The sequence below is a fragment of the Strongylocentrotus purpuratus genome, unplaced genomic scaffold (genome assembly GCF_000002235.5).
Source record: "Strongylocentrotus purpuratus isolate Spur 01 unplaced genomic scaffold, Spur_5.0 spur5_contig_820, whole genome shotgun sequence".
In the NCBI taxonomy this organism is placed as follows: Eukaryota; Metazoa; Echinodermata; class Echinoidea; order Camarodonta; family Strongylocentrotidae; genus Strongylocentrotus; species Strongylocentrotus purpuratus.
Genome location: NW_022145525.1, coordinates 70,421 through 97,202, shown reverse-complemented (window position 1 = coordinate 97,202; position 26,782 = coordinate 70,421). Strand labels below are relative to the sequence as shown.

The 26,782-nt window shown below is 36.2% G+C and overlaps 1 protein-coding gene and 1 long non-coding RNA gene across 2 annotated transcripts; one reads left to right on the top strand and one right to left on the bottom strand.

Moving 5' to 3' along the window:
* Nucleotides 1-735: 735 nt before the first annotated feature.
* On the top strand, nt 736-25,071 carry LOC115917867 (neurogenic locus notch homolog protein 1-like). Its single transcript, XM_030980569.1, has 22 exons — nt 736-1,451; nt 6,652-6,733; nt 7,482-7,721; nt 8,083-8,245; nt 9,134-9,261; nt 9,947-10,204; nt 10,767-10,892; nt 11,311-11,421; nt 12,137-12,250; nt 14,097-14,207; nt 14,626-14,742; nt 15,368-15,484; nt 15,851-15,964; nt 16,337-16,450; nt 17,721-17,837; nt 18,702-18,815; nt 19,422-19,532; nt 20,179-20,292; nt 21,007-21,198; nt 21,852-21,924; nt 22,288-22,357; nt 22,832-25,071. The coding sequence occupies exons 2-22, from the start codon at nt 6,655-6,657 to the stop codon at nt 23,042-23,044; spliced, it is 2,796 nt and encodes a 931-aa protein (XP_030836429.1). The 5' UTR covers nt 736-1,451; nt 6,652-6,654; the 3' UTR covers nt 23,045-25,071.
* Nucleotides 25,072-25,566: 495 nt separating this feature from the next.
* On the bottom strand, nt 25,567-26,766 carry LOC105445203. The gene is made up of 2 exons (XR_973303.2): nt 26,683-26,766; nt 25,567-26,337 (listed from the first exon to the last, which is right to left on the bottom strand). It is a non-coding gene; the product is annotated as an uncharacterized LOC105445203 (long non-coding RNA).
* Between the last annotated feature and the right edge of the window lie 16 nt (nt 26,767-26,782).

The window sequence follows — 26,782 nt, the reverse complement described above, 5'->3', positions numbered from 1 at the left end:
TGCTAAAGTCGTGGTATTATATCTATGATATTGCTCTGAAATATATTACAAACAATATCTGGTAACAGTTTATGATAATATGAATACATAAAAACACACAGTTGAAATCGTGTAATAATGAAAAATGGCTTGTGGCAAAGAATACGAACTGTTCTTTTTGTAGGAGGAAAGTACGATCAAGTAAATGTTGTTTACAACAACCCCATATAAAGTTACAAGCATTATGAGCAGTACAAATAGTATATTTGTAAAGCGCTTGGAGACATTTTGTATTAAGCGCTATATAACATTTAAATATTATTATTATTACAAATCTTTTCAGAAAGAAATCTGGATTTAGCCTCATGTTGGTACTATCCAACCTTGTTAAAAAGTATGAGTCGGAATAAACTTGAAGCTCGCTTTTTGGTTTAAGAGTGATATATTTGATATATTTGTAGAGTATTTTCCCCTTCTTTTGGTATCAAATTCATGGGACGATATTTCATGGTTGGCTGTACAGGGGTCAATTTAAGTAATTTTTTCAAAAATTCTATCAACATATTGTTCAGTAAGAATTTCTTAATGTTGTGTTCTCTCTCTTTCTCTCTATCTCTCTCTCTCTCTCTCTCTCTATCTCTCTCTCTTCCTTCTCTCTCTCTCTCTCTCTCTCCTTCTCTCTCTTCCTTCTCTCTCTCTTTTCCTTCTCTCTCTCTCTCTCTCTCTCTCTATTTCTCTCCCTCTCTATTTCTCTTACTCTCTCTCTTTCTCTCTTTCTCTCTCTCTCTCTCTACACCACTCTCTTCCCATATAGCTCTTTCACTCTGCAGATTCTCAATTCTTCAACCTTCTCCGCCAATCAAAAAGCACGCCCATATATTAGGCTAAGAAAACTGTAAATATTTATGTTCTCAGATTAACTAATATTAATTATATTACATGTAAAGTATCTATTTTGTATATACCTTTGCATTGTGTTATGAAATATGTTGTTTATAAATGTAATATGATGTCATTTTTAAATTGATTGTAAATTGTCATGTAATTCAGCTGTGGCTGCGAAATGATAATAATAAAACAAACTGAACTGAACTGAAGTATGATGCTGGGTTCTATTCTGCATGTACACCACAATCAATGCATTCTACTTTTTGTAAATTATGATGGCACACATGAGTTGATATACACACTATGATCGTCTGATTTCAATGAATAATTGCAGCGCTCTGTCTAATATAAATATGCAATTGGGAATCTTTTGTTAAAGCTCAGCGGTGTATGATGTCTCCATATATTATTTTTCATTGGTTCCATTTTCTGTGGGGTAGTAAACAGAATGCAGACTGTACTTCAAGTTCGATGATCATAACTAGGCCATATTTCCTTGTTGAGTGTTGGGCGTATACTAGACCTGAACTATACCAGGGACGTGCATGAACAGATATACTTCGTGAAACCTGGAGCACTTGTATGTGAGTTATAATGTATTCACTCATTGATTTATAGTAATTTGCAAAGGAGAACTTGAAAGAATAATCTGTATGCAGCCCTATCATGATGGTGTATGTTGATGAATGTATAAATTGCAAACAGTTTTGACGATTGGTGTATTATTCCTTTATACAGATGTCACTGCATGAATAAATGCAGTGCGTATCAAGAGTATTACTGATTTTGATAGCTTATTTAGCTACAGTATGATAGAGAGAGAGAGAGAGAGAGAGAGAGAGAGAGAGAGAGAGAGAAAGAAAGAGAGAGAGAGAGAGAGAGAGAGAGAGAGCGAGGAGTCGAGTAGGGGTGTGTATGTATTGGGTTTTTACAGACGTGTATCAATCAAAAATGATTATTTACATCTGGGGACCGACCTTTAAACGTCACCATCCGAAAGAAGTGACTCAGTTTCGAACCTGCGTCCTCGGCTGAATCAGTTTGTAACTTCCACGGTTAGCTGGATTGCAGGTGCACGCCACAACGCCTAGTTGTGACAAATACATGTACTATATGTACTATGTTAAAATATGTGTATTCATTTTGTCTTTGCAACAATGATCTTCTTCAACTTCATCCTAATCCATTCACCTCTTCAATCCTTATACCAGACTCCTTACGTAAATACTAAACACAATAAACACACCTCAGCACTGTCAAATATTATTCGGTATCGCTTGCCAGACGACTAGGAGCCGCACGTTTATTCGATTTGCTTGTCAATTTGACATTCCAAATACATTTATTTATACAGAAGTTTTATTTTCACATTACAATAAGTAAACTGCCATTATCCATACAAACCTATAGCATTCTCAAGCGTATAGGCTTTTTACACACATTATCCAATTTACGAAAATTCCCCGAAAGTATCTTTCTGTTCAAAAATATTTGTTTTTCCGGAGAGCCCTATATTATTCCATGACAAGTAGGTCCAGGATATGACGTGAAAGAATGCAATTACTTATCGTTGGCCCTCACTCTAGGTGTTTTTCTTTGTTGTTTACTAATGTTAATATTAACCATAAACCATCGTGTGCGAGAATAAAGAGCGTTCATTGTGTGAGAAAGAGGGAATATCACGGACTTGCACGAAGTAAAATGAATGAAAAAACACAGTAAACAGAATAATAACATGATTATATCCCCGAAGCAGCAGATTATGCTCTTTCTCTCTCTCTCTCTCTCTCTCCCTCCCCCTCTCTCTCTGTCTTCGTCTCTCTGTCTCCGTATGTCTCTTTCTCTCTCTCTCTCTTTCTTTTTTCTCATTCTTTTTTCTTTCTCTCTCTCTCTCTTTCCCTTTCTTTCTATAGATCTTTCTCTCTCTCTCTCTCTCTCTCTCCCACCCTCTCTCTCTCTCTCTGTCTTCGTCTCTCTGTCTCCGTATGTCTCTTTCTCTCTCTCTCTTTCTTTTTTCTCATTCTCTTTTTCTTTCTCTCTCTCTCTCTTTCCCTTTCTTTCTATAGATCTTTCTCTCTCTCTCTCTCTCCCTCCCTCTCTCTCTCTCTCTGTCTTCGTCTCTCTGTCTCCGTATGTCTCTTTCTCTCTCTCTTTTTTTTCTTTTTCTCTCTCTCTCTCTCTTTCCCTTTCTTTCTATAGATCTTTCTCTCTCTCTCTCTTTCTTTCCATTCAGTCCAATTCAATTCAATTCATTCGGGTTCCATCAATATAAACATAAAAAATTAGAGTAAATTGTTATTTTCTTATGTATAGGGTAATTGGCTTTTAATAAGAATTTTGTCTTCTCACAAATCCCAAACACTTCATATAATAAGTCGTTGATGATGTTTATTTAATATTTGCTATTTTTTTATTTTATTTTTTTGTTGGGGGGGGGGGGGGGGGTGGGGTACATGTATGGTTTGATGTCCATACTTTCATCAATTTGTTAATGAAATAAATGAACTGAACTGAACTGAACCTAACTGAACTAAAATATGATATGTGATTGTAGTCAGAAGACTAATAATATCATGTTGATAACAAATTTTATCTTTCCTTTACGTCTCGACCATCCCTAAATGCTAGACTTCACTATTCTCTCTATCTATTTTGTAATCAATAGCTAGCATTCAAACTCCAAAATGTCCCTGTCAAGTGTGACGTGATGGAACGATTCCTCTTTTGAGTGAAAAGGAATGAAAATTATAAGAGAATATCACAGACTTGCACGGTACACAATGGAATAGGTATACTTCGGAAAGGGAGTAAACATTGATTCTGTTCAAAGTCAGTGGCCTGAACGCTCCATTATCAGCTTAATTCAAAGATGTTATTATCTTTTAATTCACATCCATATTCACATATCTTACGAAGTACAAAGGATAAGCTGCTTCTAAATATACCTCACTCATGAATAAAAGTAACTCTTGGAGATTGCTTTTCAGTTGGAATAACCTACCACTATAGACATAAGTAAAGCATCACCTTTTGCTGTCTTCAAAGTTGTTATTCGATTTGATTTGATATATTGATTTCTGGCATTTGATATACAGTAATAAGCAGTAACAATATGTATATAGTGGTAATATTTTTTTTAAATTACAATGAATTTATGCCAGAAAATTTGGGAACGATTGACGTATATAGCAAAATGCAGAATAGCTGCAGCGTAAGCGCACGCTTGAAGTGCATGCAGCTTTTTAACTTATGCTTACAGCAATAGCAAAATATGATAATATAAACGGGCAAAAACAACAGGATTCAATGACAAAAGCTGACGCGCTTCAGAAGACAGAGAGAGAGAGAGAGAGAGGGAGAGATAGAGAAGGATAAATGGAGGAACGATTGGTATGCGGCTATTTCTATGTATATGCTGAAATATACAAAAAGGAACATGTTATCTAATTATTAAGACGAACTTGCTTTCAGAAGCTTTTGAATATAATTTGTTTAAATTGTTTGTCTGTGAAAGCAGCAATCCAATAGAGTTTGTTTATTGATCTAATTATTATTATCATGTTCTTCTATACCATGCGCTAAATTTATTTGGCATGAGAGACCTTATAAAATAACTAGTGTGTAGATGTAAACAATTAGACAGGGATTCAACTAATGGTTAATGTCCAAATACGGTTTATAGGCACGAATATGAATATGTTCATATTGTACGTTGTCGGGCCTGTCTAGTTTTTAACAAAGTAATGAATTCACTATGAACATGACGGACAAAGAAAGAGGACAAAATATACAGTTCCTCATTCTACCCTCAACAGTTCCTCAGGTAGACAAAGGAACATCCCTTCACTGCTATTATGTAAAAATGTGTATAACAGGTGTCATATGCATATTCACCTGTTCTACATATTTTTAAACAAGGGCAGTGTAGGGATGTTCCTTTGTCTACCACAGCAATTGTTGAGGGTAGAATGAGGAACTGTATATTTTGTCCTCTTTCTTTGTCCGTCATGTTCATAGTGGAAGTAGCATCGTCAAAATATTCATGTTCGATACACGACTGTTGTTGAACATGTGAGGAAGCCAGTCAAATATATTACAAACAGAGATTTTTTAGTCCAAGTAATGCTATGGTCAGATTACCCAAAAGTTGCCTGCTCGGCGGCCGAGCGGCGAGTTTTTAACCAATTCTGCCCGGCGGCTGCCCGGCCACCGAGCGGTGGCCGCCCAGGCACCGCTCGTTTTTAGAGCATCGCTCGGTAGCCGATGAAGTTTTAGCGCGGAGTTAAAATTTGGGCGGCGCCTGCTCACTTTTCACTCGCCGCCCAAAATACGCTCGGTGCCTGGGCGGTCGCCGCCCGGGCACCGACCTAATCGCTGGGCGATGCCTAATTCCAGCAGCGACCGAGCAGGCTACTGATCGGTCGGTCGCTGCTCTGATTTGTGACCATAGCTTTAGAGTTAAGTTCGACTTAGGATCTTTGTGAAACCACCCCCTTGCCTAATGATCCGGAGGCTTTGTAATGCATTGGACTAGCCTTGAAGAGTATGCACATAGAAAAATGTTTTTTTTTAGAAAGACTGAAAGAGAAATCGACCACAATGATTATCAATTTATTACTGATATGCCACGGTTTTAAATTGACTTAAATCTCATAAGCATTGTGTAATTTATATGCAAACAGACGGTTAAATAACCTCGCATGCAGCATGCTACCCTGGTATGCCACAAAGTTAACAATGTAAACCATATATAACAATGGAAATCATATACTGTGAAATCGATGAACCAGAGACGTTCGATTCCAAGGGTGAATAGTTCTCAAAGAGAGTTCTCAAACAGATCGAGTCTTTTTCCAAACACTCCTAGCAGTGGCAGCATTATAAAGGAACTATAACTTGGTAACAATCTATTTCCTTATTTGCATAATTTGTTCTTCCATAATCACATTTATTCGCGTTGTGAGCACCCATTCTTGTTCATCTTCACAGAGCGTTAAATGAACGATATTTTCACATTATGACAATTTTGTTATTGTGCAAAAGGCTTGGAACAAGCACGTATCGAGTTATTTTGCATCGTAGCAATGGAAAATAATGAGAATTGTATGATTTTGTAATCCTTCCTCTCTTATCATCAGCCTCTCCCCTCTCTCCCTTCTCTCCCCCTCTCTCTCTCTCTCTCGCTCTCTCTCTCTCTCTCTCTTTCTCTCTCTGTCTTTCTCTCTGTCTTCTCCTCTCTCTCTCCTATATCCTCTCTCACTCGCCCCCTCATTTCTCTTTCTCTCTATCCCTCTCTCTCTTCCTCTCTCTTTCCCTCTCTCTCCCCCCTCTCTCTCTCTCTCTCTCGCTCTCTCTCTCTCCTTTTCTCTCTCTTTCTCTTCCATCACTCCCTTCTTCCTTGGCAACGGCACACGAAACATTTTGGTTGCGCAGTACATTCAGAAATATGGAGAAATTAATCCTACGATTGCTTTGTTCATTTAAGACCCTAATGTAAATACTAGGCAGTAGCATATCCGGATCTTGGATTTAAGGGGGGAGGGGCAGATATGACAATATCCAAGCCAGTGATGATTCAATAGGACCCTATTTGCTGGGAATGAGAGTATAATACATATTAATAATAATAATAATATTAATTATAATAATAATAATAATGATAATATAAGGTCAATCAATATAGCGCAGAAACTTTATGGATATACATTAAAATACATCAAAATAAAGTGACTAAGATAATCATGTCATGTATTTGTTTATCCACCTTTATCATATAAATAATAGAAGATGACGTCACCCTGGACTAAAATGAGTCTCACTATACTCATCCTACTCACAGCTGGAGGATTGCATCTCATCCAAGCAGGTAAAAAGTTTATTACTATTACTATTACTAATATTATGACGTAGACTATTACCATTACTATTACTACTACATTGGATTCCTCTCCACTCCCGTATTTTGTTTAAACTATTAGTTTTTGCATACGTATGCTTTTATGACAGTGCCCCTCCCTATTTAAGTGAACTGTTATCATTTTATCGGACTACTCGTACTTATTTATTGTCCCTCCCACCTCAACTAAAACTATTATTATTAATATTACCATTACTATTAATACTTCCACTACTACTACTACAAAAAAAAAACACTTGTACTAATAATAGTAATAGTGACAACAAAAACAACAACAATAATAATAATAATAACAATGGTAATACTACTGATAATGATGATGATGATGATGGTGATGATGGTGATGATGATGATGATGATGGTGATGATGGTGATGATGAGGATGATGATGATGATGATGATGGTGATGATGGTGATGATGAGGATGATGATGATAATGATGATGATGATGATGATGATGATGTGTAATACAAGTGTTCTATTACAACAGACCTGCTATCGCTACTGCTTCACACTTTTTAACATGTTCAAACTTATTCAAAAATAAAAAAAATACAAAATCAATGCTTAAATCAAAATCATGCCCATTAACGTATCTGAATAACAATAAAAAACAAGGAAATACACATCATTATCTCTTATTGAAAAAAATAGCACTATTATAATTTTTGTTTAATTTTTCCTGTCTCATACCAAGATGAGATGTTTGTATGTGACTACCTGGCCCGTGGTATCTACATGGCGTATGTAGATGGCGATAGCAGCTTCGAAGACGCTAACTTCACACTACTCCCTCTCGATAACGTTGAGACTCCCATCGCTATCCAATATGACTTACGATCTCGTACCATATACTGGACTGATGTTGCTCTGGATGCCATCTACCGATCTAATATCGACGGGTCTGGTAATGAGAAGATCCTTTCTGATCTTGGATGTAAGTAGAACTTCTTGATTGTACTCAGCTTCAATGTAGAGCAAATCACTTGGTGTTCATGCCCTGATCAAAATTGGGTCCAGATATGTTTCAGAGTGTCTGTAAATCTTATGTCAGTTTACCTTTCAAATAAAACGAACCCTCTTTGGAGTAACACACGATTGTAATGTGTTCCGATCGATTTTAGGTTCTTATTACTGTATATATTCAGAGTATCGTACTCTCATTAAAGTTTACAACGTTTTTCTATAATACATCAAGTGTTTTAACAACAAACGCGAAATATATATTTTTTCTATCCCTGATGAAGGTATCTTGAACAATAACAAATTCTTATAATGTATTTATATTTTCAATGTAGCCCCACAAGGATTAGCTATTGATATTGAAAATGATCGCCTGTACTGGACCGATTCCGGTTTGGATCTTGTGGAATCCGCCAATTTAGACGGTTCAAACCGTACGGTAATTGCAGATACCGAGCACGATAAACCACGTGGAATAGCAGTTTCGGTTACACATGGGTAGGTTAACACGATACCGTCACATTAATTAAATGATTGCCTCAATCATTTTTAATAATTCTGGAGAAGAAGAAAGCAGAGAATAAAATGCTGTCGTTTTTGTTTCATTTGGTTTGCAGTTAATATTTAGTAAAAGCAGTTCAAGATTACAACGTCAAATTCAAATCTTAAAGGCCTGAAAGGAAACCTCACCCTAAAGTAATAGTGAAAAAACCGAGATGTATTCTTGCCCTTTGATGTATAATATTCCTTACGAAAGTGTACAAGATATATATAAATGAAGACATTTTTGGCATGACGTAATGCCTTTAAGTATGACATGGGCGCTGCCATTTTCTTGAAAATATGACATACCATCTGAAGTTGTACATGTATCATGCACCAAGCTTTGATTGGAAATATTATTTATTTTAATAACAAAACCTTTACTTTTCAATGAGGAAAAATCATAACTGAGAATTAAGGTAAAATTATATTTGGTTGAAAATATATAACAGGGGAATAATTGTAACTCATTTTGATATTTAAAAAAGCGAAAAAAATAGCAGTTGACAAATCTATTTCATTTATGTGAAACCTTCATCCCAGAAGAGAACCAAATTATCTATGCAATTTACGTTCTGGCAATTGCAGTACAAAGGGTAATAGCAGGTGAATGAAATGCTTCATCACTACACACATCTGGGGAAGGAAGAATCAATAAATTTGAATACATTTACTTGATAAACGACTTCGCATAGTACGTCATGTTTTCAAGAAAATGGCGATGCCCATGTCGTGCTGAGAAAGTGTACATTATTCTTGCTCATATGTCTTTCTCATATATTTTGATGGGGAATCTTGCAGATTAATGGGCAAGTGTAATGGGTCTATATCATTCACTTTTAGACTCGTATTCTGGAGCGACTGGGGGGAAGCACCTAAAATTGAGAGAGCCAATATTGACGGGACGAACCGGTCAGTTATTGTCAATGCAAGCCTAACATGGCCCAACGGAGTCACTATTGATAGCTCAGGTACATCTATTGAACTTTGAACTATCATTTTGGTGAACTCCTCAATCTGTTTCACGTTAGAATTCATGTTAATCCACTTGAGATCCTTGTTTCATAACAGTTGCTTTGAAACGCTGTGAAATGCAACTGCCATAATAATTCTAATCAGCCGGTCAAATTCAATTATTTCAGTAGATTATACTTGTATCAATTATGTAGTTTGCGATCTGAGCACAATTTATTTATACGGCCTATTACCTGGGGCAACGGGCCTCTTTAAAAAGACTATTGACCGGTAGGCGGGAATGAGGGCACTTTTCAAAAGAATATTGACTGGTAGGCGGTCAACTAAAATCACGACTGCAATTTTGACGAATCAGATGGCTAGATTTCTAAAGAGAGAGATATATAATGATTAATACTGTTTTTGTTGTCATAATTACTATTAGTGTTATAATTATTATTGTTATTATTGTTGTTATAATTATTTACTTATTGTTGTTGTCATTATGATCAATATTATTATCATTATTTTCATCATCGTCGTCGTCATTGTTATTACTGTTATTACTTTCATTTTATAGCCACTTTCTTTAATGAATTTGATTTAAAATCAATCAAATATTCGGTTGTGCATATTGCACTATTCGTTTTTAAGAAGAAAGAAAATACGTATTCCTCAAACATGGTTCAATTTTTTTCGCAGAGGAACGTTTGTACTGGTGTGAAGCGTACCTCGATTTCATAGAATCGGTGCTATTAGACGGGAGTGATCGTATACAACACGTCTATACATCAGCGAGTGTTAATATTAGTCCGTTTAGTATAGCAGTCCGGGGATCTGACGATGATATCTATGTCACTGATACTAACTACAAAAATATTATCGTACTCGATCGGTCGGAAGGGGTATTTGAATTTGTTGGCTCTTTTCAAGCTCCAACTGGACTCGTGATCAATCAAGGTGAGGCTTATGGGCCAATTCATTATATGAAATCAGAAGAGAAGAAGGTCGCAAGTAAAAGTCGAACGCTTCGTTTACCGTCATACATTTAAATACATTGTATGCTGCTGTTTTGTTCTGTTTTATTGTTATACATTTCACCTACTTCCCAGTATATTCAACTCCCTGTTCTTTCTTTATACCACATTTGCCACTCTTCACCCAGGTGTAAATGGGTACCTGGCACATGGTGCAGTAAAAAATAACTGCAGGACCCTTAGTAAGATAAATGGTATGTTTTACCGTGTGCGCCTTGGTCATTTGATTTTAACTGGATTCGGCGCCTTGAATATATAATATATCATCATTATTATCAAAGAAGACCCAATTATTATTATCGATCAAGATAGCTCTGAACTTAGTTTCAATAAACAAAACAGCAATATAAATTTAGAATGACTTATTGAATCACAGTCATTAAACCGAAATTATAAGTGTTTATAGGAGGCAATACCATCAAGAATGGTCAATAAATAGTTTATATTAAAGAGGAGTATTTGAATTGACCTTGTTTTTTGTACAGCTCGCATCGCTGGTGTATGTGGAGCAGATGGAACCGAACCGTGTTTGAATGGTGTATGTAAGGACAACAATGGTACGATGGAGTGTCAGTGTTTTCCAGGCTATACTGGAGCAACATGTTCAGTAGGTAATTATGCGGAGGAAAAAGGTTAAAACATTTTTGGGACAAGCATTTCACATTTTGTGGTTTGGCTTAGTAACTTCAGAGCACTAAAAAAAATACCAGATGCATGAAAAGAAAGAGGGAAAATTCCTGCACATACTGTGTCCACTTTTGTTGCATGACCATATTGTGTTCGACGTCAGAAATTTTAACAAGGAAATAAGGCTTTTTAAAAATGGTTATATTAGCAACACATTTAGAGGCTCAAACTCATTGCTTCCGATCGAGATCGGCCATGTTTCAACTTTCTACCAAATTTCTACACATGTTTATTGTTTTCAGATTTAAAAATTCTCTTTGCCTCAGGATCTCAGGTTGACAGGTGCAGTAGTCGTCTGGAAATGTATTCTTATTTCTTCTCTTTTTACTATCATTATTCCAGAGCAGGACGAATGCGCTTCTTCCCCATGTACTACTGGGACATGTGACAACCTGATCAATGCTTTCATGTGTCGTTGCCCTTCTAGCCATATTGGGGTGAACTGCAACGAAGGTTTGTACAGGATCATTGATTGACGTTCATGAGCGTAATAAATTATCACCACTAATGAAATATGTCATGACACATGTTCCAGAGTATGATTCCAACACAACATCATCAACAAAAGTTCTTGTATTGACTTTTCTAGGCCATTTCGAACGGAGTAATGTTGAACCGAATTTGAAGATAATATTTTCCGAGCAGCAAAAAATGTTTTAGATTTTCAAATCTGTCCACAAGTAATTCAAAAATTGCTCAGAATTAAAAACTCCCGACAGCCTTATCAAATAATATCTAACAATTTTGTTTAAAGCTTTATTTTCCCCAACAGCCTTCTTTTTCTTTTGCTTAGTAAATGCGAATGAGCATTTCCATTCCCTGCCCCCTTTAGCATTGTCAGAGAACTGGATAATAATCTTCTGAAAAACCGAAATAGTAACTATGAACGTCTCACAATTTTTGTTCCAGTAAGAATTACTCATAGCTAGCTCTGTAAAGAGGAACTGAACATAACATGACTGCTACACAACAATCCGAATAATCCTTATTGACTGATTCGTACCATATCGTTCTAAATAGTCACAATGTCTCTTGTTTACCTCCAGGAGCATCACAGCATCGGCATAGTTTAAGAAGGATTAAAACAGTGTTTTTTCAAATGTTACACATTTCCCAAAATATATTTGACTAATCATCATTTCTTCATTTCGGCTCATTCTCTTTCCAGAGGTCAATCAGTGCGAGGTGTCTCCATGTAAAAACAGTGGAACGTGTATCGACGATGTCTACGACTACGAATGCGTGTGCGTCGATGGATTTATGGGAAAGGACTGTGAAACATGTACGTATATCGTAGTGATAGTGATAGTGGTGGTTATTATACCTGACAGCTAAGAAAGCAATAAATGCTTGTCAGTAAGCAACCAGGATCAGGATCAGTTAATATGCATTTCTGTCTATTGCTTGTGCTCGTCGTGGAGAAATCATGATTTTACCACTGTAAAATATTCAAACCAGTCTCACCAGTGAATACAATGATTGCATTATAGTTTCATGAACAATTATTCAATGAAAGTTAACAACACTGGTCGGTAGAACAAACTAAGCTAATTCAGGATCTCTGAAAGCAGGTATTTATTCCAATTTTCTGATTGGCCACTGTTTTCATGAATCTTAATTTTCCATATACTATATTTTTAAAGATTTCAATGGTGTAAATGTATATACTACATATCAGATAACAGCAGGAATTTACATTTCTTTAACTCAATATCAGTTTGTATTGTACATTGTAAAGTTTCAGGACGTCAAATTTATTAAGACTAAGTTTATTTTATTTTCATATACTACAATAATACTCTGAATATCTGATGAGTAATTCACTTTCTTACACATTTTGTATGTGTCAGTACTTAGTTTAGAACTCGGCTCTATAATAATTATAATTGCAGCAAATTCAGAGCGCCTCTTGTAACCCAACGTTAGTGAGTTAAATTGTAGGTGACACATTAGACAACCTTCTCGTCAATCATTCATCAACCCATTCGCCACCAATTTGTTCACTTACTCTCCGACCCTATTGTCAAATCGCTCGTCGCCTATTCTTTCACCTACTCGTCACCCTAATTGTCAGCCTAATCATCACCAATTACTTCACGTACATGTACTCGTCATTCTTATTATTAAACCATTCGTCTCCCAACCATTCATCTACTCGTCACCCTAATTGTCAGCCTATCCGTCACCCATTCATTCACCTACTCGTCACCCTAATTGTCAGCCTATCTGTCAATCATCCTTTCACCTACTCGTCACCCTAATTGTCAGCCTATTCGTCACTCATTCTTTCACCTACTCGTCACCCTAATTGTCAGCCTATCCGTCACCAATTCGTCCACCTACTCGTCACTCTAATTGTCAGCCTATTCGTCAATCATCCTTTCACCTACTCGTCACCCTAATTGTCAGCCTACTCGTCACCCTAATTGTCAGCCTATTCGTCACCCATTCGTCCACCTACTCGTCACCCTATCTGCCACCAATTCGTCCACCTACTCGTCACCCTGATTGTCAGCCTATTCGTCACCCATTCGTTCATCTACTCGTCACCCTAATTGTCCAGCTTTTTGTCATCCATTCGTCTACCTACTCGTCATCCTATTTGTCAACCTATTCGTCATCCATTCGTTTACCTACTCGTCATCCTATTTGTCAACCTATTCGTCATCCATTCGTTTACCTACTCGTCATCCTATTTGTCAACCTATTCGTCATCCATTCGTTTACCTACTCGTCATCCTATTTGTCAACCTATTCGTCATCCATTCGTCTACCTACTCGTCATCCTATTTGTCAACCTATTCGTCATCCATTCGTTTACCTACTCGTCACCCAATTGTCAGCCTATTCGTCACCTATACGTTCACCAACTCGTCATCCGTATTCTAATTGTCAACCCAGACGTCTCTCATTTGTAATCCTAATTGTCTTTCATTAACTTACTCGTCACCCTTAGTGTCTACCCTTTCGTCATTTCTATTATCAGCCTCTGTGGCACATATGTGTCACCCTACTCGTCTTCCCATCCGTCAACCTTCTGGTCAACCCAGAAGGTCGTCGTATATAGGGAAGTTAGTTAAATTAATGTCCATGAGCCTGAACCTATCTTTTATATTCTCTCTTTTCAGCTGAAGATGATTGTCTGAGTAACCCTTGTAAGGAAGGAGACTGTGTTGACGGGATACGGGAATACACATGTGTCTGCACACCCGGATATACAGGAGTAGACTGTGAAGTTGGTTAGTTCTTATCATTTTTATAGAACAATTGTTAGCAATTTCGCGAAGGCGATCTGGTGGGTGAAAGGCCAGTACCCCCACTTTTCACTTTAAATCGGTACCCTCTTTTCTTTTCTGAAGAGTTTCACTGTCGTGGAAGCGTCTTCTTTTACTTCTATTTTACCCTTTCCTCACAACATGTGTTCACTTGAATAACAAAAAAGACCAACTACTTAAGAAGTAGCTATTTTAGCGCTCATTTCCAAAAATAAACAGTGACCTTTTTTCTTGTAACACTCGTCCATCTTTACAATAAAATTTTCAGGACCTAACTGCTAAACATTGATTTCAGTGAGGGTACCATTTTAGCCCTCGTATTTTTTTGTTTACACTAGACATCAATACATGTACTAGTAGCCGATGTGTTTCTTTGCATTAGATATCGACGAGTGTGCTAGTAGTCCATGCCTATTTGGAGGAATATGCATAAATGACATTGTGAATCAGTGGAGCTGTAATTGTCCTCCAGGCTACACAGGAGAGAGATGTTTAAACGGTAAATATATATTTATAGGTAGCGAATAGTTAATCTTATGATATTCAACGTCATACATGTATAGTACCGGAATAGACTGAATACGGAAAAATCTTACAAATCAATGTTACTACGTAATACAGTCCATGTTTCAAAAGGATTAAACAACCTTGAGACACGGAGTCTACTTAAGTCCACCTCGTACCGTCTCAGTCGTGCTAATGCTAATAAAAAAAAAAAATTAAATCCGCTTTCAGAATGTGACATGCCATTTAACAGAATCAAAGAAGTATACAAACGAAATGCATTTACTATATAACACATGTTTTGGCCCGGTTTTTTGTGGATAAACCGATAAAGGTGATTGTGCTAAATAGGAATTTTGTAATCATTTTGCGAAAAACATATACAATCAAATGAATCAATAATTGTACACATCACGTACGATTATGATTTCTCATAATGGCCTAATATAATTTCATTTAAGTTACTACATGCATTAAATATTTAGTCCCATCATTATATTTATGACTCCTTTAAGCAACAACAACACTGTCATTGGCTAGATATTGGTTAAGAGTATGGAATAAGTTTGAAGTTGATACTATTTATTAGTAATGATTCCTTTCATTTTCAATTTTTACAGAATTGAATGAGTGTTTGAGCAATCCCTGCCAAAGCGAGCACGCTATTTGTGAAGACAAAATCGCCAGCTTCACCTGTCATTGTTTCCCTGGTTATAGTGGAGCCAACTGTGAATTCAGTAAGTATAGCCGTATTTGTGGTTAGTTTCAATCGTATCCAAACACACAAATATCACGATTTCCATAGAATTCAAAATGAGGCTCCTCACGCTTATCCTCAGTCACCATGGACAGGGTTCTTAGCAGCTTGATTGATTTTTATGATGCCATCGCGCTTACCCAAGTTTAGTGAAAACATAATACGAAATGAGTTAAAACACATTACTGTACTTTCTAAGATTTATTTTGAAAGAGGGGAAATTATACATACCCTCTTCATGGATTCTTCATTCTTTTAATTATATAAACAACGATTGCAGCAATTATTTCCTGTTCTTAATTAACGTCTATCGTTATTCCGTTTATATTTTGTATTTGACTTGCAGATTATGAAGAGTGCCTGAGTCAACCCTGTTACAATGGAGGAACTTGTAATGATGGTATCAATTTCTTTACTTGTAGCTGTATTGCCGGATTCACCGGTTCCTATTGCCAACATGGTAAGAAAAAAAAAAAAACACCTCACGCTACTTTTTTTTATCTCATATAATTTACACAAGTAGTAACAATAGTCATATTTTTACAGCGCTATATAGAGCACTTTACCAAGTAATTATTGTTACCCCGCTCATTGGATTAAATTGCTAGTCCGCACAGGAAAGTGTACACGCTTCGCTCCCTGGGGAGTATGTGTTAGACTTAATAAACCTGTTCGTTTGTATGTGTATTTTAGTTCCATTTAATTTTTCATCATGGTAACTCATTTACAAAATATTAAACTTTAGGGTTGGTATTCTCCAAAGCGGACCAACTTTAGGTTATAATATTCATATAACAATTAATCAAACCATTTCTGTTATTTATATTTCAAGAAATCGATGAATGCAGCAGTAATCCATGCCTTAATGGAGGATCATGCACTGATGCTGTGAATATGTTTACTTGTTCCTGTGTTTCTCGTTTCACCGGCGAACGCTGTGCTACAGGTAATGTATCTACAGGGTACCGTCAGCAATAAGCAATGCTATAAAAGTTAATCTTAAAGCCACACTGTACTACTTGTAGCTACTTGCTCCCTCTATATAGAAAACTTCCCCAGTCGATGCGAGGTCCTCCATGATCTTGTTTTTTTTGTATGCTAATTGAGAGTTGAGTAAATGAGACAGCCACCTGTCAGTGACTTAGCTGGCTGGTCTAATCCCTTCTGGATGAACTAGTACAGCCGGCCTTTAAGTTGAAGGCTTCGGGAAGCCATGGCGGACTTGTATAATTGAGTTTCAGACATGACTTGCTTCTTGATATGGTAAAGGATAATGGAAAACAAGAGAACGACAATCCTCCTGTAAGCAGCCTTTTTTATGTATCATTTTTCTCTGTCGTTTCTGTTTTTAATATGGCTTCTTGTGTGGGAGCCTGGGAGGGGTCACATAATACCAGCAAGAAATCAAGAGAAACAATAATTTGTTGGTAAATATTTGATTCATTACAGAAAGAGTAGGTGTGAAACATAATGCCTAGGTACAACCGTCACACATTCAAATATTGTCATTGAAGTCGCAAATTAGGCGCCAAGAGGGGCGGCCTCGAAAGCAGACCTGATCGGGAAGTGTTGCCTTTATTGCAAGCTAAGAGTAAGAGCTGTAAGAGCTTGGGTACAGCTTGTTTTATAATGAAATCATAGAAGTGCATCTTTTATTGGATGGTCGTAGATATTTCGTCTTGTTAAACACGATCAATATTTTGTACTACACTTACTTAAAGGGATCGTTTAACAATGTTAAATCTGAGATACACGGCCCTACATGTTATCAGTGTCTGTGCAATGGTGTAATATTGAAGCCCTAAAAAAATTGCGCTTCAAAATGATCAAGATGTGCCTCAAAAATAAAATTCTTTGAGTGACCGGTTTTACCATACTCGTTTTCCCCAATAGACTGTAGTGTTATGAAAACCGTTTGGCAAACGGTTTTCAAAATTTGTAATTCCAATCATAAATATCTTGATAATCAGACAGGCGATCGACTTGTAAGAGTCATGGGGTTCCTGACTGACCTAAATGTTTATAATTATCATTGCAGCATGAGCTAAATCCAGAATTTTGTGTCAGAATCTAAGTATGCACTTAGATCTGTGTTATAATTACGACACAGAAATATGAATCATATTACACTTTTCATTCTCATTTTTAAAAAAGCCGCGGCGGTTATACCGCGTCCTACACAACGTGACTCAATTTTATGTTGTATTTTCTTTCAGACCTCGGTTTGTGTCGGTCGTTCCATCCATGTACCAACAATGGCTTCTGTGTGGATCAGGCGAATTCATATAAATGCATCTGTGACACAGGATACACTGGAGATGTCTGTGAAACAAGTACGTCTTGGAACTTTATTTTCCTCGTACTGGAATGTTAAAACGATTATTAATGACTTTCCAGGTCGTGACAAAGTAATAACATTAATTATGCATCAGTCTATACTTTAGCTTCTTTATTTTTCTTTTCATTCATGAACTCTTCTCTACAATAATGACTCTCGAGTAACTCCTTGATAAATCGTTTGGAGTTGAATAGATTCTTCTCGTATTTGTTTCGTTATCATGTGTACCTTGGTTGATGATTTTCTTTTTGTAAACCAGGGGGGTGTTTCACAAAGATCCTAAGTTGAACTTATCTCTAAGTTGGACTTCAAAATTATGGAAAGCCATTAGCATCCTTGAAAATATTTTGTAAAAATTATTTTGAAGGGCATACAATGTTGATTCAAATAATTCATATTTTCTATCATCAAGGAGAGTTCATGTTCTGGATGTGGAATTTATAAAAAGTCTAAAATACTTGAATTTCTGCTTTTGAATATACTTTATTTTAAGGCTCCAATGGCTGTCCATAATTTTTAAGTCCAACTTAGTGTTAAGTTCTTCTTAGGATCTTTGTGAAGCACCCCCCAGGCCTGTAATCACGGTAATGTCGGTAGAGTGTGAGCTCTCAAATAGCATCAGAAGAAGACGTATCAATTCAAACACAGAAACAATGGCCTTTCTTCTCTGATAATTACGTATCAAGTTAAAACCATGCATACAAGAGATAAGGGTGGACGAAAAATGCTTGAAAATGATCCTGCAAACTCGATGTAATGGGAGGGTCTCAAGATTAGCCCCTGTGGGATTTGAAAGACATTCATCCAGATTTTATTACAAAATGAGTAACTATTTCGGGTTATTTTATCCTTTGTACAGATATTGACGACTGTTCGAGTAACCCTTGTGAGAATGGAGGGACATGTATCGATCATGTAGCTGCTCACTCGTGTATATGTCGAGAGGGATTTGTAGAAACAAACTGTCAAACAAGTAAGGTCTTCAATCACATTCATTTATTGCTAAAAGAAATGAGAGAATAAGCATGTAGTGCAGCCATTATATCAAAGCTACTTCTTAGTGTCGTCCTATAGCAAACATTTCAAAAAACGACTCATCCCTATTATTTTTGTTGGTTCTTTTACACTGCATTCATGTAATCGTTTAGTAGTTTGTATTTTTCTTTACACAAAAAAATCCACTCACAGACATATGAAATATTATATATATATATACAGATGTATATATATACAGTCAAACTAGCTTTTAATTAGTGACCACCTGTCTACAACAAGTACATTTTTTTGTTTCCCTTGAAAATGGTTTCTCATTGAAACATGTACTAAAGGAACCTGCCTACAAAGACCACTTTTTGTGTTTCCCTTGGGCGGTCGCCATAGACAGGTTGACTGTATTTCTAACAGATTTATCCTCTGTGTTTTGTGATCCGTGCGCACTTAGCAATAATTGCAAATATACCACCAAAAATAAACACTTTATTCTTTAATTTCACCCCCCTCCCCACAAAAAAAAAATGTGAGTGTTGGTAAAATGATCATAGAGCATGATAAAGACGTACGTACCCTATCTATATTTCAGGATCGAAGGAGTGTGCCAGTAATCCCTGCATCTATGGTCGGTGTGTAGACGCTCATAACAAGTACACGTGTGAATGTGACGATGGTTATACAGGGTCTTCATGCGATACAGGTAAGAATCCAACGCACTAACCTAGGGTTTCTAAGTCCATACTTATTTTAATATGTTGATATACATTTGCATACGTCAAACTCTGTATACAAATTGAAAGGGAGGTATTACAATCATATTATTTCAAATTGTATTTGAAACTCCTCGTGGAGAATCAAATCACTTTGTCACAAGCACCGTGTATCTTCGTGAAGTGTATGTTTTCTTGCTACATGTAATATCATTATAAAGGCTCAGTGGTACAACAATGGTCTCGTATCCGGGAGTTCATGGACTGGAACCCAGGTCGATGGGCTAGTGCCCTTTGGTAATGCATTTATCCTCATTACCAAGTCCATCGGAGAGGATTTACGCCGCCGGCCCCCTAGTTGATTACTTGCAAGCACACACACGCTTTCTTAGCAGTCAGGTAAAAGCAAGCAAGCAACCAACCAACTATATATCTTTATGAACGTTATCATAGCGAGAAAATGAGGTAGGATGAGTAGACTATGCTTTACTAAAAGGCAGTGTCACTTTGGCTTATAGCTATAGTTCGATATTTTTGACAGATAAATGTTACAACAAGCATACTGAAAAGGGCGCTGTTAGTTTGGATTGTTCATTACTTATTTGTACACTGTTGACTTGTTTTACTTGTTTACAGAAATAGATGATTGTAGCAATTCACCGTGCGGTGATAATGGCGTGTGTGTGGACAGGATGAATTCATATCAATGTATTTGCATGACAGGCTATTCTGGAAGCAATTGTCATATCAGTAAGTAGCCACTCAATTTTTCTCATCTAACTCATGTTTTTGTCTGTAAAATATGACTAGAACCTTAACATCAAAAATGTTGTTACAGAATTTTGAGTTTAAAGCGTTCCTCGCGAAAGATAATTTATGATTATTTTTGTACTATCATGAGAAATTGAGCGATTATAAATAAAAATAGAAGATTGCAAAACCACCTAATTCATTCGCACAACGAACTCACATGTGTAGATCCGTGATAGGCATACAGGCACAATTCTGTTGTGGGGTGTGCAAATATCTCTTGCCCGAATATTAACTTTCCAGTTAATGTAACAATATTCCATGCTCATCATTGTTCTATGACTTTTCACTTCCAAATTAAGACCTTCCCAAATTTCATTATTTCATTTTTTTCTTAATTGCGTGCTACCTACTTGGCCTAGGTCAATGTGTTATCACTTGACAAAGTCAGTGCTTCATTATTCATTTACTTACGTTATTTGGATCTCTGAAGCATGTACTGTCTATTCTAGATCAATTCTGTAATGATTAATCAAGGCACATCGAATACATTGTAAATTATTGTAAACTATTGGTCTGTTTGGGGTTAAAATGCAAAAATAGGAATGGTACAAACCGTTGATTTGCCGGAGTACACTTTCCAGTATATCATTTCAAAGAAAATATTGGGAGTACCTCTGCATCAATTAATTTCTTTGTTCTGTATACAAACAGAACTAATGTGTTCACCCCCAAGTGATCCACCAGAAGGAACAGAATTCACCAATCCGACAAATCTATACTTCTACGGTGACGTGTTGACTGTCTCATGCCGTGATTCGTCAGCTTCTACGTTGTGGATCTGCCTTGGTACTAACACTTGGAACAAACACGAGCTAGTCTGTACAACAGACTCATCAAAGCAGAGTAAGAAGATTATTTACTGGGTCTTAATTCTCCCACCTGCTAACTTCTAAACATTAAGCCTAGCCTGCCTAGGGCCCCGTTTCATAAAACTTGTTATTAATAACAACTGCCACGGATATTTAACACAACTGCTCACAACCAATCAGATGCCACGATTTCAGTAGCTTATAACAGTTATTGTAACAGGGCCCAGGTATACCTGGCCTTGTCTGTTCTAGTCACGATGTTTATTCATAAATAATCGAGAAAACGTTTCCATGCTGGCACGAGATATCCTGCCGTGATATATTTCAGTTGAGCAATTTCTCCAGCGCGATCTTAAACACAATTTGGTTTGAACAACTCTTTCCCCCAGTTTCCCTTGCTTTCGAATTGATTGCATATCCATCTTAGATCTAATTTGATATTGCACATGATTACATCCGTCAAGATTGAAATTTATTTATAAAAAAATCGAATTGTGCTGGCCAAAAATCATTTCGGGAGAAGAGATTTCACAGTCGATTTCAAAAGAGAAAATACTGAAAGATAGTCAAACTTACTAACGTCCAAAATATTTAATAGCTATGGTGATAGTATACCCGGGGTTTTCCGACAATACATTTCAAGGATAGGGCAACAAATTATGATTTTTCTCGATTTCTTTTCTTCAGCTCTGGTAATGATTTCTGCATTGCTTGGAGTTCTTCTCATTGTCTTCATCATCACATGTGCTTTATTCATAATGTAAGTATTGATTGTCAGCGCGTAACTATAATCATCATTCTTTTATTGGAAAAGTTCTTTTGTAAAACCAAAAGGTTTTTAAAACATGTCATAATCGCGTACATTACTTCTTAACTTTAAAAGGACTATAGGCTTTTTATTAAGTTTTGATGACTGGAGGATGCATTATTCCTTCCCCAAGTACGCCCAATATCCCTGGGAATTATGTAAATTAAATGCCCAAAGATGCCTTAAACTTCTAGAAAAACAAATTAAATCGGCTGGAACAATAATCGTCGAAGGATAATGACATCGTATCGTATTTCGGAGTACCCGTTAGAATTGAGTATATTGATATCAATCGTTATTCTTTATTAATAATAGATGTCGTCAACGGACTGGTTCTGCTAAGCTGAATACGAACAACAGCTCCGTTCGAATGACAGGAGGAGAGGTATTTATATTTACCCATTACCGTTATACATTTAGGCCGAATCAACCTTATGTATTAATCAGCCATTGTGCGCCTACAAACCATGATTAAAACTAATGTTATTTTAGAAGCATTCTGTATTTCCAAAGGTTTTCAAAACCATTCATGGGAGAACATGTACATGTAAGTGTGAGCTCATAGTTTCATTTACAAGGTTTTATAGGTTTAGTAAAAGAATAGTTGAATATAAATTATAAGCACAACGAAAATTACACTTTACACACTAAAAGTGAGACATCTTTCTACTAGTAGAATTAACATCTATCATTTTTTTCTTTTCATTACAGTAGTCACAGCAGACTGTTTTCATGATTTCCAACGCTAATGTTTATAGTTGACTCTGCCCAACATGCACAGAGCACTGGGTGGTATCCATCTACAAGTATTAATTGTCTTATAATATTATTAACTGGTGAAATTCTTTATTCTTGATAGGTTCGTTTTGAAGATGGTGGAATCAGTAATCCAAGCTTCGGGGATTTCTCTACGGACACCAACTACAATGAAGCAGAAACCTTGCCCAAAAAGGACGTTCTCAACGAAGAGGATTTGGATCTGAGCGTGGGTTCACCGGTCGCATCCAATGATACTTATTTGGGTACATTGGATGACGTGCCCCTCCACCCGCCTTCATATTCCGAAGCTTAGTGACCCCTTTAAAATACCTACTTATACGGACACAAAGTGACCCCTCCGACGACTTTCCTATTCCGAAACTTAATAACCTTTATTAAAAACCTTCTTATACCGACCGACACTTAGTGACCCCTTAAACCACCTTCCTATTCCGAAGCTTAGTGACCCCTTCCAGAAAATCTTCTTTTACCGACACTTAGTGACCCCTGCTAACCATATTCATATTCAGAAACTTAGTGACCCTTTCTAGAAAACCTTCTAACACCGACCGACACTTAGTGACCCCTCAAACCACCTTCCTATTCCGAAGCTTAGTGACCCCTTCCAGAAAATCTTCTTATACCGACACTTAGTGGCCCCTGCTAACCATATTCATATTCAGAAACTTAGTGACCCTTTCTAGAAAACCTTCAAACACCGACCGACACTTAGTGACCCCTCAAACCACCTTCCTATTCCGAAGCTTAGTGACCCCTTCCAGAAAATCTTCTTATACCGACACTTAGTGACCCCTGCTAACCATCTTCATATTCAGAAACTTAGTGACCCTTTCTAGAAAACCTTCTAATATACCGACCGACACTTAGTGACCCCTGCATGCCAACCATTTTCCTATTCAGAAACTTAGTGGCCCATTCCAGAAAACTTCTTAACCGACATTTAGTAACCCCGCCAACCATCTTCCTATTCAGAAACTTACGGACTCCTTCCAAAAACCTTTTTTTACTGACCGACACTAGGTGACCCTTCCTATTTAGAAACTTAGTGACCACTTCCAAAACAACTTCTTATACCGACACTTAGTGACCCCTTGAAACAATTCCTATTCAGAAAATTAGTGGCCCCTGTCAACCACTTTCCTATTCGGAATCTTTATTTAAATTTGAAGAAAATAATGAAAGATTTACTATTGAACAACAAAATATTTACTCAGGAGCTCACCTCGATTAGCATGTTGATATTGTTAGCTATAGTTACCAAATAATATGAATGTATATTGACTAAAAATGAAGTTATATGTTGGTGATTCGGTAATAAATTCAAACTTCAGATACGTAGTTATGTTTAAGTTGAGGATCAGCTGAAGCTGAGTAGAAAGCGGTGAGTTTGAGAACATGCATTGAATTTAATTTATCAAAACATATAGGCCTACATGTAAAAAGAAAAACATACAATAGAAAAAAGAATACATTAAACATACAAAATAAAAAGCAATTATATGGTCAGGACCACAAAGAAGCAGATTGCTCATAAAAACGCCACCACTTAACAAAAATTAAATACGATTTAGTCACCATACCCACTAAAACACACACACACACACACACACACACACACGCACATACAAATACTTCATACACACATACCTACACGAAATACTGTATTTACTTGCACGTGAATCGATATAAGCTTTTTTGGCGTCCCTTAACGAATAATGCATTAGAAATATATATTACGTTGAGATATATTCGATTTATCAAAACTGTACATTTTTGGGATTACTTTGAATTAAAAAATGATTTTTATATTGTGTGATTTTGTTTTATGTTGACCAATATGTATATAATGCACGGTAAACATTATCAACACATTCTTTGTACGGGATAAAGGGATTTCTCAATATCATTGCTGAAATATATTAATTGTAAACTTATAGTAATTTTTTTACTGAGGAATGAGGTTTATAATGGGTTTATCATATATTAAGAATTGTTATACGAAACCGCAATAATGTTATAACCAATTTATAATCGGAATAAAGCCTTTAAAAGTCTTTTCATTCTTCTGACGTCAAAGTCTTCTCTTTTTTTAAGTTTTGAAATAGTACGTCCTTTCTATTACGTTATTCACCTGTAGACTTACATTTAACTGTTTTGACTATTCATATTTTATCGAAGTTTGTTAAACCAAAAGGATAGTGCATTACTTTGCTTTAAATTGTGTTTTTTATGTTCATTCTTACAAATTGTTATCCTCTGTCGATGCATTGTTGAAATGAAGTAGTCACCTTATATATCAAGTGATTTCAAGAAAAACAATATATTTGCTCGCACGGTATCTTTATTTTGACTGTGTTTTCATCTTTTTATCTGCCGAATTATGCATTATTCAGGTATTTTAGTATGCTTGTATCAAGTGATCAAAGACAAAATTATTTTTTTATCAACCATTACTTTTTAATTATAACGTTGTTTGCGTTTAATATTTATTAACCTAAACTAGATAAAGTGATATATGTGAAAGTGATTAATATTTTGGAATATAAAACGCCATCTTCATTACAAATCACCATCATATGAAATTCTTTGGCAAGTCGTTAACATTTCCCTATGCTATCTTCCTTTATACCTTTTTTCTATTAATTCTTCTTGCCCTAGCCCATTCTATTCTGCCGTTAATAATTCCATGATGGTTATAGTTATTAATTGAATATCTAATTGAAAATGATCCAAGCTGTTTTTCTATTAGAGAGAAAGGAAATATCACTCGATACACTTTGATAAAACAAACTGGCAACAATGTAAACAAGGAGCTGTTAAATGACGAATAATTTATTCAATTCTTTTTTTGCTCGTCATGAACAATTCAAGTTACATAGATTCAATGCAAACCTGGGGGTTTTCTTAATGTAAAATAACCATACAATGTTCAATTTTGACGCTGCACGTAAATAAACATTACCAAGTGGCTTTTCGTTGAGATGAAATTAAGGCACACGTAATTTATACGCCATGATGAAGCAAAATAATGTCAATGCGATTATACTACGTTCTACGTTCAATTTTCCTTTGCTAGCAATGGAGGGAATTCATTCTTATTTCAATAAGACAACTCTAACTCGAAACAGGAGTTTTATTGTAGACTCAATTTCATCAAACCATTGCTCATAGGGGAGTATTAACTGCTAAACGTTTGCTCTAACTCATTTTATCAACAGACCAAAGTAACATTTATTGGTTCTATAAACGTATGAAATATTTTCAGACATTTCATATGTTTCTTACAATGCTTACTGAATCATGTAAGCTTTAAGACCAATGAATTTACCCGACGTTATATTTAACGTGAAGGGGTCGGGAATAACATTCCTTGTATTTTACCAAAAGTATCTGGTAACATTCTTCATTTGTTGTTGATTGTAGTTGTACCAGCGAGTTGTTTATTTAGACGTCATCAGGTATGACACGATTTGCAGCGATCTCTATGGCCTCTTGAGTGAGCTTCTGTGGTGGTGGTTTAACCTTGGTGATCTTGTAGCTTGGAACTTGTCCTAGCAACCAGAAGGTATGGATTTCTCCTTTACCCTGGAAACAAATCACACAGAGAATATAACAAATTGATGATTTTATAAATTTAATCTTCCAGACTTGCTGGCGATTGAATGATGATATGTCTTTGACATCAACTAACTGCGACTATCTGAAACTATATTACATTATTATTGGAAAGTTTATGGATGTAATAACAATTTGTAACTGAAACTGTTTCTATCATACTTCTTGTTGTATACAACTACATTGTACACTCCAATTGTCTAGATATCAAGATTTCACTAAATTGAATGTTTGCGATTGAAGTACATATTTATCATAGGGTTTGTTTTCAACAGCTGGAATATTGTGAAGGAATAATGTTGTCATTGTAGCTACCTTCATTGGAACAAGGCCTCGATCTTCAAGTTCATAACCACCAAGCTTATCCAGAACCTCTTTGCACCATGGACTAACGTGGATTCGCAGAGCTGTGAAA